Source organism: Galeopterus variegatus, unplaced genomic scaffold (genome assembly GCF_000696425.1).
Source record: "Galeopterus variegatus unplaced genomic scaffold, G_variegatus-3.0.2 Scaffold968, whole genome shotgun sequence".
In the NCBI taxonomy this organism is placed as follows: domain Eukaryota; kingdom Metazoa; phylum Chordata; class Mammalia; order Dermoptera; family Cynocephalidae; genus Galeopterus; species Galeopterus variegatus.
This window is the reverse complement of record NW_007727079.1, coordinates 298213-309932: the sequence shown is the minus strand read 5'-3', so window position 1 is coordinate 309932 and position 11720 is coordinate 298213. Positions and strand designations below refer to the sequence as shown.

Here is an 11720-nt window from a genome sequence, read left to right as displayed (position 1 = left end):
CCGCCGCCGCCGCCGCCAGCATCTGGGACCGGCCGATTCTGCACCTCCGTCCGGCGCTGCCCTTTGATTCGGATTTCCCTCTTGCATTCTCCAGCGGACGGCGGGACCCGGCTCGTGCAGAGGAGTGGGGCCGATCGCTATGGAGTATTTCATGGTGCCCACTCAGAAGGTGCCCTCTTTGCAACATTTCAGGAAAACAGAGAAAGAAGTGATAGGAGGGCTCTGTAGGTGTGTACTCCTCCTCCCCCTCATCCCCTTCCTACCACTGCAGCCTCCGGCCAGCCCGCCCGGGCGGGCGCGCGTGTACGCACGCATGGCCCGCGCCGCCGACCCCGCTCCCCTTTCTTAGCCGCCGGGGCGGCTGCAGCCCCGCGCGCCGTGCTCGGGCTGCCCGGGGACCCTCCTCCCTCGGAACGTGGGGGCCCCAAGCGGCCCCGGCCACTTTTGTCCGCTGCAGGCGGGCAAGTAGCGACGTTTGTAAATTGCAAACAGACCCACGTGGTTCTGCAGCAGTCCCGGCCATGCTTGGTGCTGGTGGCCTTCCCCCCCGCGCTTCCTCCTCCCCCCTCCCGCTGTGGCTTCCTTCCTCTCCCTCCTTCCTCGCGCGCTCAGGGAACCCCCCTCCAAGGGAGTCTGGGCGACCCAGGGCGTGCGTGGGGCCGCGGCGAGGGCGAATACAATGCAGCCATGCCGCGGCTCCGGGCTCGGGGGNCTCGCTCGCTCGCTCGCTTGCCCGCCCGCTCCCGGGCGCTGTTTACTAGCGAGGCCTGGACGTGACTCTGCAGCCCTTTTGGAGTAGGCGGACCTCCGCGCGCGCGGCCTCGCGGGAGCTGTAGTTCTCCGTGCCCGGCGGGTGCGGCATTGTGGGAGTTGTAGGCGCTCCCGGGCCACGCTTTCCCCGCACAAAGCTTGGCCCCCGCGGGCAGGAAGGGGGCAAGGCAGGCCAAGTGGGGAGGCCTTTTGGGCAGGGGGCACCTCAGGCCGTCCCTAGCCTCGTGAGGCCGCTTCCCGCTGCGCGTGGGTCTCCTCTGCAAACTTTCCCATCCCACGCCCCTTTCGCCAGCCATAAACCGAAAGCGTCGGGTCCCCCAACCGGGTGGTCCGCAGCCCTCGCCAGAAGCCACTTTGCAAGCTTGGCCCTGGGTTGCTCCAGATCCACCCTTTACCAAAGGATGATGGGTTCGCGGACCACCCGCAGCCGAAATCACCCTGGACACTTGGTAAAATGAACGTGCCCGGAACTCCCATCACTAGGGCCGATCACTGCTTACTGAACACGACCTGTAGGGCGGGGATGTTGGGGGGCGGTGAGGGAGGGCGGTCCTCCAGCGTGCACAGGTTTGAGACCTGCGGCCCCTTTCCTGCTCCAGGAGCGAAATGGCTCCCCAGGGTTAGGGCCACGTGCTCCGCCGCTCAAGGCAGGCAGGGCGGGGACTGAGGGAGGAGGAGCCCTCGAGGTGTGGCCCAGGCTGGTGGACACCTGGAGCTGCAGAAACCTCCCTGGGGGTAAGGTTGCTACACGCATACGCACACCCCCCTGCCCCAGGGCTCCCACCTTAACGCTACTCTCAAGTTCAGAGTCAATACCTAGGGATGGACTGACCAGATAATGGGTTGGACGGCCCTTCCACAAGGCCCACCTGGAGGGCTCAGGGCAAAAAGTAAAAATAAATTCTTGAGCTTTTTATAGGTTCTGGGGACTCACTTTTCTAGACTTTTCTCATTGAATTGTTATAGTCTTACTAGGGGTCCAATTGCCTTATGATTTCCGTATAAAGACAAGGACACAGAGGCTGGGGAAGGGATCACAGCTAAGCAGGTGGTGGGGTTGGGACATGAAACTGCTCTTACCCCTAGCTGCTTGCTGGACGCTCACAGTGAGGAGGTGGGGTCGAGTTGCTCCACATGCTGCCGGGGATGGTCTGGGCCCCTGATCTTGGCCTTGGTTGAGTCTCTCAGGGCCCTTAGGACTCTGGCTTCACTCTCTTCCTCCCCAAGCACCCCTTTGGAGGAGGCCAAGTGCTTGAGGTGGTCGGATCTCCCTCCAGGGTTGGGTATGGGGACGTCCTCAGTCTGCCCCGCTTCGAGACAGTTGCCAGCTGAACACTGGGGGTGGAGTTGAGGCCTCAGGGGTTATTCATTTTCAGCAGGGGCTGCAGATGGGAGGCCTGTCCAGTTTCGAGTGTGTGGGTTGGGCTGAACCTTCTGGCTGGATGGACTCGCTTCTCTGGGTTGTCTCAGGCTGGCAGACTTTGCTCCATCCCTCAGTGACTAGCAGGGCTCTGCCTGCCTCTCTCTTCTGTCTCCCAACTTACCACAGGGGGTCGGGGGCCGTAGGGCACAGTGCCACCCACACAAGCTGTGAGGTTTTGGACCTATCGCCTAATGGCTTTTGGCATCTGTAAAACTGAGCACCTGTGAAGATTAGTTACAAATATGGAAAGTGCTTGATAGCTGTTAAAATGATATCCAGACAATTAAAAGCAAATACATGGTGGTCTTTAACTTTGTCAACTCTTAAAAAAAGCTCCCCTAAGGAGTTAGAGAAAATTGGGTATTTGCAAAGCTCCAGCTTTATGCCAGGACCGAGGCTACAGCAATGAACAAAATCCAGCTCCTGGCCTCAGTAGCTCACAGTCTCCTGGTGCTAAAGGGTCTTGTTAAGACCATGAAATCCATGGTTCACCTGGACACCTCTCTCTTTTTTCTTGATCTCTTTTAAACTTCACCACAAACTTGTGAAGTGAGGCAGTATATCCTCATTTTACAGATGGGGGAAACTGAGGCTTTGAGAGATGAAGGGGCTAGGCTTGGGGTTCCACGGCTATTAAGAGGCAAGGCTGGAGTCTGCACTTGAACCCAGTGCAGGGCTGACTCCCTGTGATGGGCTGGAGGAGCTGTGGGGAGGAGAGGGAGGGATGTTTCTGATGGGAACAGCCTGTGCATGAGATGGGGGGGAGAGGTGGCAGGCTGGCGATGACAGTAGGAGTGGAAAGTGTAGCTGGTACAGAAGCAGCAGGGATGGATGAGGGCCTCAGACTGACCCGGTGAGAGAGCGCCTTGGGCACCCCTGGTGGAGGGTCTCCCTTTTTGAGTGTGGGGGAAACCCCATGTGGACTTTCCCACCTTTGTAGATGTGAAGTGACTAGGGGGTGTGAGTGACTTCAGGGCAGTGTGAAATGAGAGTTCCCAGTGGCCAGTTTGAGGCTGGAGCTGGGTAAGGGGGTGTCAGGGGATGGTGGAAACTTGGCTTTGGGCTGGGCAGGAGGGACAGGTATGGGTCAGGGATCTAGATTTGAAGAGCGTGCTCTCTGCCCTCGAGCATCTGGTTGGGATGCCAGTGTTATTCTCAGATTTCGGGGGGTACTGTGGTAATAGAGGTGGCAGCTCTGGTCTTGGAACCCAGGGAGGGAGAGAAACAATACTCGGGCTACCCTCACTGCTTACCTGGGGGAGTCTGAAGTTGCTGGGGAGGGAGGAAATGGGATTTTTACCATGTGGTTACTTACCCTAGTGAATTTACTTCTGCAAAACCCAGGAAGAGCTATAAGGAACTTTTCAGGCATTTGCAGAAAAATCCACTTTATCTAGTGCAATGTCACCTGGAAATTCCAAGAAGCCATCCTTCATCCATAAGAAGCACTGGTTCAGTAATCAGAACCCATGGTTGGTCAGCATTCCACCAATCAGAACTTTGGTTAGCCACGATTCCACCAATCAGAGCCCCTGGTTAGCCTGCATTCCACTAATAAGAATTTCTGGTTAGCTCTCACTCCACCAATCAGAACCCCTGGTTAGCTCACACTTCACCAGTCAGAACCCCTGCTTAGCATGCATTCTATTAAACAGCTCTGTCAGTTGGTACTTCCAGGGCTATTTAGGTAAGTTGTTGTTATTAAAAAAATTTCTTTGGTGGCTGGTACAGGGATCCAAATCTGTGACCTTGGTATTATAAGGCTGCACTCTAACCACCTGGGCTAACTGGCCAGCCCATACTTATGTAAGTTATAACTGAGGGTCTTGGCACACCCAAGTTCCCATGAGGAACTGTAGTTTTGGAGGGAAGTCTGTTTTCTTGGATTTAAGTCTAGGTTAAGCACTAGGTTAACCAGCAGCTGGTTCCCGAGCCAGGAGGCTGGGCTGATGGGTTTGGAGGGGCTGGGGTCATGATGGAACATTTGGAGAAGCCAGGCTGGTGGCTTCTGATGCAGAGGAGGAGCTAACAGAGGCCCCTGCTCCCTGCCTGGGCCCGAGGGCCTCTTCCTTTTGGGCACTTTGGGGCTGGGGCTTTCAAGCCTGGGGTACTGTGGTCTCCTTTGGTCTCCCCAGTTAGTGGGCATCCTGGGAGGAAGGGAGAGGCTGAGGTTCAGCTTTCCAGGGCTGAGGTTTCTTGGGCAGATGAGTTGGTGGCACTTGGCTGCAATGTGCGGGAGGATGCCTTCTCCCCATCTGTGAGGTGTGACCTTGGGCAGGTCACTTCACTTGTGGGCCTGGTCCTTCTCGTGTGTTCGGAGTTGCCAGGCTGCTGCTGCTTTTAGGCAGTGGGCTGTGTGTGAGCTGTTGACAGAGGGTGTTATCAGCAGGTGGGATGGGGAGCTTTGGCATCCATAGGTGCATGCTGTGCCCTGGTCACGCTGCCTGATCTTGGGCACGTCACTTCCCCTCCCAGGACCCAACGTTCCTCATTGCAAGAGGAGGGTACTGCAGCCACCCACTGGGTTTTCGTGAGAATCAGACAGGAAAAAGTATAAAAGAGGTCTGTGAAGAAGAGTGACACAATGACAGTGCTTACCGAGTGCTTGGTCCTTGCCCATAGGATAACTACAGGGGCGACTGGCTTTGTGGGATGGTGCAGAGCCCATTCCGCCCTGTGTCCTGACACCTGCCCAGGGGTCAGGGTTTAAGTCCCAGCTCCACTGCTTGCTGTAGATGGTCCTTTTCCCAGCCTCTGTGTCTTTTTCTTTACATGGGAATCATCAGTCCACCTGACTCATAAGATTTTGACAATTAAATGAGAAAATTCTAGCAACACATATCTTTAGCAAATTATATGAGGAATTCAGGTCTTTTTGGGGGGCCAGCTTTCAGGGTGGCACAAGGGTGGATGCGGACTCCTTTTTGACCCCCAGCCCCTGGTCAGCTCTGGCCTTTGGGCATCACCAGGAGGGACCCAGCGACTGGGTGAACGGGCAGCTCTCCCCACATCTTTCCTGGGGGATGGAGATGTTCCCACACAGACTGCAGTTGCCTGATGGCTTGGTTCCCTGTGGACATCTCTCCTCATCTCTTCCTGTCCCCAAAGACCCCCAGCTTTAACCCATCCACTGCAGAGCAGTCCGTGTTCTCGGCCTGCTGGCTTCTCAGAAGTGTGGTCTGAGGATAGTGCCAAGCCTGGGAGCCTGGACTCCCCTCCAAGGGCAGACCGGCAGCTGCGCATCAGGCCTCTTCCAGCACCGTCTTCTTTCCTCCTTCCAGATGCCCCCGTCACTCTCACTGCAGGGGCAGGGAAACTGGGAGAAGTCAGGTACCCGGCCCCGACACGGGGTGGGGGAGCTGGACATCCAGCTGTCTGACCCTCAAACCATGTCCCTCCCCACTCTGAGCTCTAATGGGTCCTGATGGAGGAGGGGGCTGATGTGGAGCCTACGCTCAGCCCACTCCTAGCTGGCCACCCTCTCTGTTGGCCTAGGAGGGAGCAGGGATGTGTCTAGGGGGAGCTGAGGCGGGACAGATGGGGCAGGCCGGGTGGGTCCAGGAAAGGCCTTGGCTGTCTCCAGCTGTTGGAGATGTGTTCCCTTCCTCGGTTTCCATGCAAATTCCTTTCCGCCTGGGGATAGGCACAGAGGTCAGGTCGCATCAAGAGAGTTAGACCGGGCACCTCCCTGACCCCAGACTCTCGCCATCAATGGAAAAAGAGCTACCTAGACCAGGGGCGTGAGCTCTCTTGGCCCAGGCCTGGAGCAGGTCACCCCAGGAGGGCCCCTCAGGAAGAAGCTGGGGCTGTGGCTTTGGGTGGGGCCAGCGGCCTCTGCTGGGAACCCAGCATCTGGAAGCCATCAGGCCAGGGTGGGGGGAGTTGCAGGGGAGGGCTGGGAAGGGAGGCATGCCTCCTCCAGGCCACACACAGGCCCACCTCTTGGGAGCAGTGGCGCTGGGCCCACAGGCTCCGCTGCCGTCTTTGCCTCCCGCCAACGCCTCTCGGCCCACAGCCTCACCCCCTTTCCCTGGCTGCTTTCTCCCCCAACCCCACTGGCCACTACTGCAACATGCAGTGATGGTGTCATGGCATGCTGGGAGCCTGTGGCACAGGTGCAGGTCTGCCTCTTGGACTGAGTGGGCTTGGGGGAGAACTGTCCCCAGGGGTTGTTGACCTGGTGTCCCTTTTGTGGAGTGAGTGGCACCTGTCTTGTCTTCTGTGAAGTCTTAGCCTAGGGGTGCTGGGGCTGGGAAGGAGAGAGGAACGTCTTCCTCAGTCCTGGGATGACAAAGCCTGAGACTCTCGAGGAGGTGGCCCGGGTGCACTCCATTGTCATCTGGGATCCACCTGCATCAGAATCACAGGGAATAGCCATGCAGGTTTCTGGGCCCCACCCAGACCTTCTAGCCAGATGCTGGGGCGGCACCCGGCGTCAGCATGGCTTTCAAGCTCCTGGGTGTTTCTGATATCCACACATGGCTGGGAACCTCTGTTCTGAAGGAGAGACCTGTCCTCACAAAGGAAGCCAGCGAGGTGCTGGGCTCTGAGCAGGCTGCCCTTGCCCCTAGCCAGTTGGTTCAGTCTACCTGGGAGTCCTAGAGAGCACCCCTCCAACACCATCCAGGGGTGATCTGCCAGTGTAGGCATCTTCTGCAGCGGGGGAGGGATGCAAGCTACACTGGAGGTCCTCTGGAGATGAATTATAAAGACAGGGGCCCAGTGGGAGTGGGGTACAGAGGGCGCCTAGCCTGAGCCTGTCTCTGTCCTCCCTGGCAGCCTTGCCAACATTCCACTGACCCCTGAGACTCAGCGGGACCAGGAGCGGCGAATTCGGAGGGAGATCGCCAACAGCAACGAGCGCAGGCGCATGCAAAGCATCAATGCAGGCTTCCAGTCCCTCAAGACCCTCATCCCCCACACAGATGGAGAGAAGCTCAGCAAGGTGGGTGAGGGCAGGGAGGACTTCCTGCAGGAGGTGGCAGGCTGGGGCAGGAAGAAGGAAGGGAGCTTCCCTAAACCTGGCCAGCCTGACTCTCAGTCCCTCTCGCCCTCAGGCAGCCATTCTCCAGCAGACAGCGGAGTACATCTTCTCCCTGGAGCAGGAGAAGACCAGGCTCCTGCAGCAGAACACACAGCTCAAGCGCTTCATCCAGGTACCCCTGGTGGAGGCCTTCCTCACCTGGAACCCTGCCCTCCTCCTGGCTCCCTCTCCCCCACATGGAAACGGCTGGGAACCAACCTCTGACCTGGAACTCACATGTGGCCGCAGGTCCCATCTTGCCCACTGACCCGCCTACTTCAGGCACTTGCCTTCCTGCCTGGGCCTCAGTTTCCCCATCTGTCAAGTGTAGTGGAGCGGGCTCCGGAAGGAACCAGGCGACTTCTGGAAAGCAAGTCCATTCTGCTTCCCTTTCTGGCATTTGGTCGGTTTATTGGATTTGCAGAATGGGCTCCATAGTGCGGGTCCACCCTTGCTGGACAGCTTTGGTGGCTGTGTTTGTTGGAGCGCCCCCGACCTCCGTGGTGGTAGTGGTGGTGGTGGTACGTGGGTGTCAGGCACACTCATCGGCTCCTTGGGATCTCCAGGAGCTGAGTGGCTCGTCCCCTAAGCGGCGGCGGGCAGAAGACAAGGACGAGGGCATCGGCTCCCCGGACATCTGGGAGGACGAGAAGGCAGAGGACCTGCGGCGGGAGATGATCGAGCTGCGGCAGCAGCTGGACAAGGAGCGCTCGGTGCGCATGATGCTGGAGGAGCAGGTGAGGGGTGCCCTGCCGGCTGGGTGCGTGCTGTGCAGCGGCGCAGAGGGTGGGATGTGGGGGTCCCCCTCTGACTTCTGTGTAGCAGGTAGGAGGTGTCTTCATAAAGCTCATGGAAAGATGCGTATTATGTTTTAATTTTACCTTTCCGTGAACTTTTTGAAATACAGTCCTATTTACAGGAGCCTCTGCTCTGTGCGAGGCCGAGGAGTGGGGAGCAAGCCAGAGGTCCCTGTCCTGCGGGTTATGGTCTGCATGGGGGTCGGGGAGATCAGTCAAGGGATCTCATGTTGTAAAAATGCCACCGTGATTTAAAAAGAAAGCTGCAGGGCCGGCCCGTGGCTCACTTGGGAGAAAGTGGTGCTGACAACACCAAGTCAAAGGTTAAGATCCCTTTACAGGTCATCGTTTTTTAAAATAAATAAATAAATAAATAAAAAGAAAGCTGTGGCTTCAGGAGGGAATTTGGCCTGGTTCTCTAGGGGGCACCCCACGGCTTCTTCGTGGAAGTGGGAGGTCAAGTGTCACAGTTAACAAGGCAAAGAGGGGAGAGGGGTGCTCCAGGCCAAGCATAGACAAAGGCCTGTGGGCGGCCGCTGGGAACATGGCATGTGGGGGGCTCTGGCCGACTGTGTAAAGACTTTACTGTCTACCCTGAGGGGGACACTCCCTGCGCTAGGGTTTTTAGCTGGAGGGAATGACCACCTTTGCGACTGATAGAGCGGGGTGTGGTCCTGCCCTGTCCCTGAGCACAAGGCTGCTGTGCCTCTCTAGGTGCGCTCACTGGAGGCCCACATGTACCCGGAAAAGCTCAAGGTGATCGCGCAGCAGGTGCAGTTGCAGCAGCAGCAGGAACAGGTGCGGCTGCTGCACCAAGAGAAGCTGGAGCGGGAACAGCAGCACCTGCGGACTCAGGTGAGCAGGGTGCCAGGGAGCAGCTACCCAGGCTGCCGCTGGGGCTCTTCAGGCTCAACATCGTGCCTCTGAATGTCCAGCAGGGGTGACTCAGCCTAATTCGGAATGACCCAGGCATTCCCTGAGCAGTTTCCGGTTTCCACTTTCCCGGCTATCTCGTGCACATTATTGCACTGAGTTCCTGTATCAGCTCTTTGAGGCTGGAACTGTTACTGCTCCTATTTTACTGATGAGGAAATGAAGGCACAGAAAGGTTAAATAACATGTCCAAGATCCCAGGTGATTTGGGTCAGGGATCTGAATCCTGGCTATCTAAATCTAGAGTCTGTTCTTTTGACGAACTACATTAGATGTTGAACTGCATGCTTGGCACTAGAAATTGAAGAGGCCACGGGACCTTGGGTGGCTGGAAGCCTCTTCCCGGCTGCTTTGTCTTCATTTCTTAATATAAGAGGGGGTGGGGGCATTATAAACTGGCCAGCCCCCATGAGCAGGGGAGGTGGACAGGCCAGGGGAACCCTTGAGAGAAAGACTGAGGGCTTCTGTCTTTCAGCTCCTGCCCACTCCAGCCCCCACCCACCACCCCACGGTGATCGTGCCGGCACCGCCTCCCCCTCCCTCCCACCACATCAACGTTGTCACCATGGGCCCTTCCTCGGTCATAAACTCTGTTTCCACATCCCGGCAAAATCTGGACACCATCGTACAGGTAGGTACCTGGGCTCGGTGAAGGGGCAGTTTGTGGGGGTCCTCTGGAAACAGGCTCTTTAGAGGAGATTAGAAAACAAGGGACGGAAGGGGAGCAAGCTACGGCTTGAGTTGGAGAGGGTAGAGGTCTGGAAGTCCGGGTGGGTGGAGAACATGAGGGGACAGAGCTGGGCAGGGCCCACCAGGCCAGTGGGAGGGGATGGCCTGGAAGACCATGATCCTTCCCTGACATGGGGTTTGTGAAGGGCTCTTTTGCTACCTACCCGAGCTCTCTGGTTCCAGAGTTCCTGCATATAGCTCTTGGGTTGGTCCAGAACTTTCATCTCCATCTTCCAGGACCTGGGATGGGGCAGAGGTGGCAGTGGCAGAGTGGGTGATAGTTATGCCTCCCATGGCCAAGGAAGAAACTAGGTTATCAGTTCTGTGGGTCACGCCTGAAGGTACAGCTATGCCCAGTCTTGGACAAGACCCCTTGGGGGAACCCAACAACATCAAAAATAAATAAATAATAAATAAATGAATGAATGAACAAACAAACCAAAAAAGCCAAAACAGAAAAAACCCAGCAACCTCTCAGAACTTCAGTTGCACATAAACCCACATGTTTAGTTGCACATAAACACATATTATTCAAGAAACTGAGTAATACAATTAATAACAAAGGCCTTTAATAAGTGAATAGGCAGATTTTTAAAATGTATGAATATACAAAAGATGCTTATAATTGCTTTTTTGGGGGGCAGCTGGGTGGTATGGGAATCTGAACCCTTGACCTTGGTGTTACAAGGCTGTGCTCTAACCAACTGAGCTAGCTGGCCAGTCCTTTTTTTTTTTTTCTTGGCAGCTGGCCAGTTCGGGGATCCAAACGCTTGACCTTGGTGTGTGGATGCTTGTAATTTCTAAGTGGCACTGGGACTGTTGTTTTTCAATTCAGCAGAGGGGTTTTCTGAAATTTGTTTCCTCTGGACTCGGCAGGCCCTTCCTGCTGCTTTGCCATGGCATTTCTGGGGTATACGTTTTGTGGGGAGATAGTGGCTGGCTGGCCTTGTGTCCCTGGCCAAGCCTCCTTAGCAGCCTGTCCTGTCCAGGCAATCCAGCACATTGAGGGCACCCAGGCAAAGCAGGAGCTGGAGGAGGAGCAGCGACGAGCGGTCATCGTGAAGCCTGTCCGCAGCTGCCCCGAGGCCCACACCTCCGACACCGCCTCCGACTCAGAGGCCTCCGACAGCGACGCCATGGACCAGAGCCGGGAGGAGCTGGCGGGGGATGGGGAGCTTCCCTGACCACCCCCCAGCCCTCCTGTCCCTTCTGGGGGCTGGAGGGGGCCGGGGCAGCCACAGGGAGAAACGTGGGTGAATGAGTGAGAAATTTTTACAAAATTACGATGTCATTTGGGTCTCTTTTATGACCTCTTTTCAATACTGTAAGTCGACCTTTGAACGAAGCCACCCAACCCTAGGTCCCGGGGCTGGGATGGCACAGAGCAGTGTGGGAGCATGGGGACCCCAGGGCTGGGCCTCGGCCCGGGGGGCTGGGGAAGCTGACACTGAGGTGCCTGGCCTCTCTCTGCCAAAAAAGCATTTTTTCATTTAAACATGTTTTTAAGAACAGGGAAAATCAAACAACCCCAAGGTATTTCTTTCCTCCCCAGAGCCAGCCCTGCGACTCTAAGTCTTTAATCCCCCTTCCCTGCTCTGTTTGGTTTTCTTCTTTCTCCTTTAAGCACTTACATGGGTTGGGGGGTCAGGCTGGGTCGGGGCATTCTGGGGGTCCGGGGGTCTAGTTGCTTCTGGGTGGGGGTTTGCTGCTGCCCTTCTCCCCTCCCCCCCTTCTCAGCACCAGGATCAGCCACTCTCCACCAACACCCGGCCCCCACCTCTCCCTCCGGGTTTCCTCGTCTCCAAGCCCCAAAATGTCTTTGTCTCTTTTTGTTTTGTTTGTTGTTGGTTTTTTTGGTTTTGGTTTTGGTTTTGGTTTCTGTTTCTGTTTTGTTTTTCTTTTCATTTTTTTTTTTTTTTTTTACAATTTTGAGGTCTTTGTGTTCAAGGAGAAGCTATTATATTTTGTTAAGAAAGTGGGGGGAAAAAAAACCAAGAGGCCACTGTGCCTTTGTAAAGAAACAAAATAAAGTTTGTACTTTGTT

At 56.2% G+C, this 11720-nt stretch overlaps 1 protein-coding gene across 1 annotated transcript; it reads left to right on the top strand.

Annotated features, from left to right (window-relative positions):
• TFAP4 (transcription factor AP-4 (activating enhancer binding protein 4)) lies at positions 1 to 11720 on the top strand. The gene is made up of 7 exons (XM_008573825.1): positions 1 to 228; positions 6974 to 7139; positions 7252 to 7350; positions 7784 to 7954; positions 8729 to 8869; positions 9423 to 9578; positions 10666 to 11720. Exons 1-7 carry the CDS (start codon positions 140 to 142, stop codon positions 10858 to 10860), a joined length of 1017 nt encoding a protein of 338 aa, XP_008572047.1. The 5' UTR covers positions 1 to 139; the 3' UTR covers positions 10861 to 11720.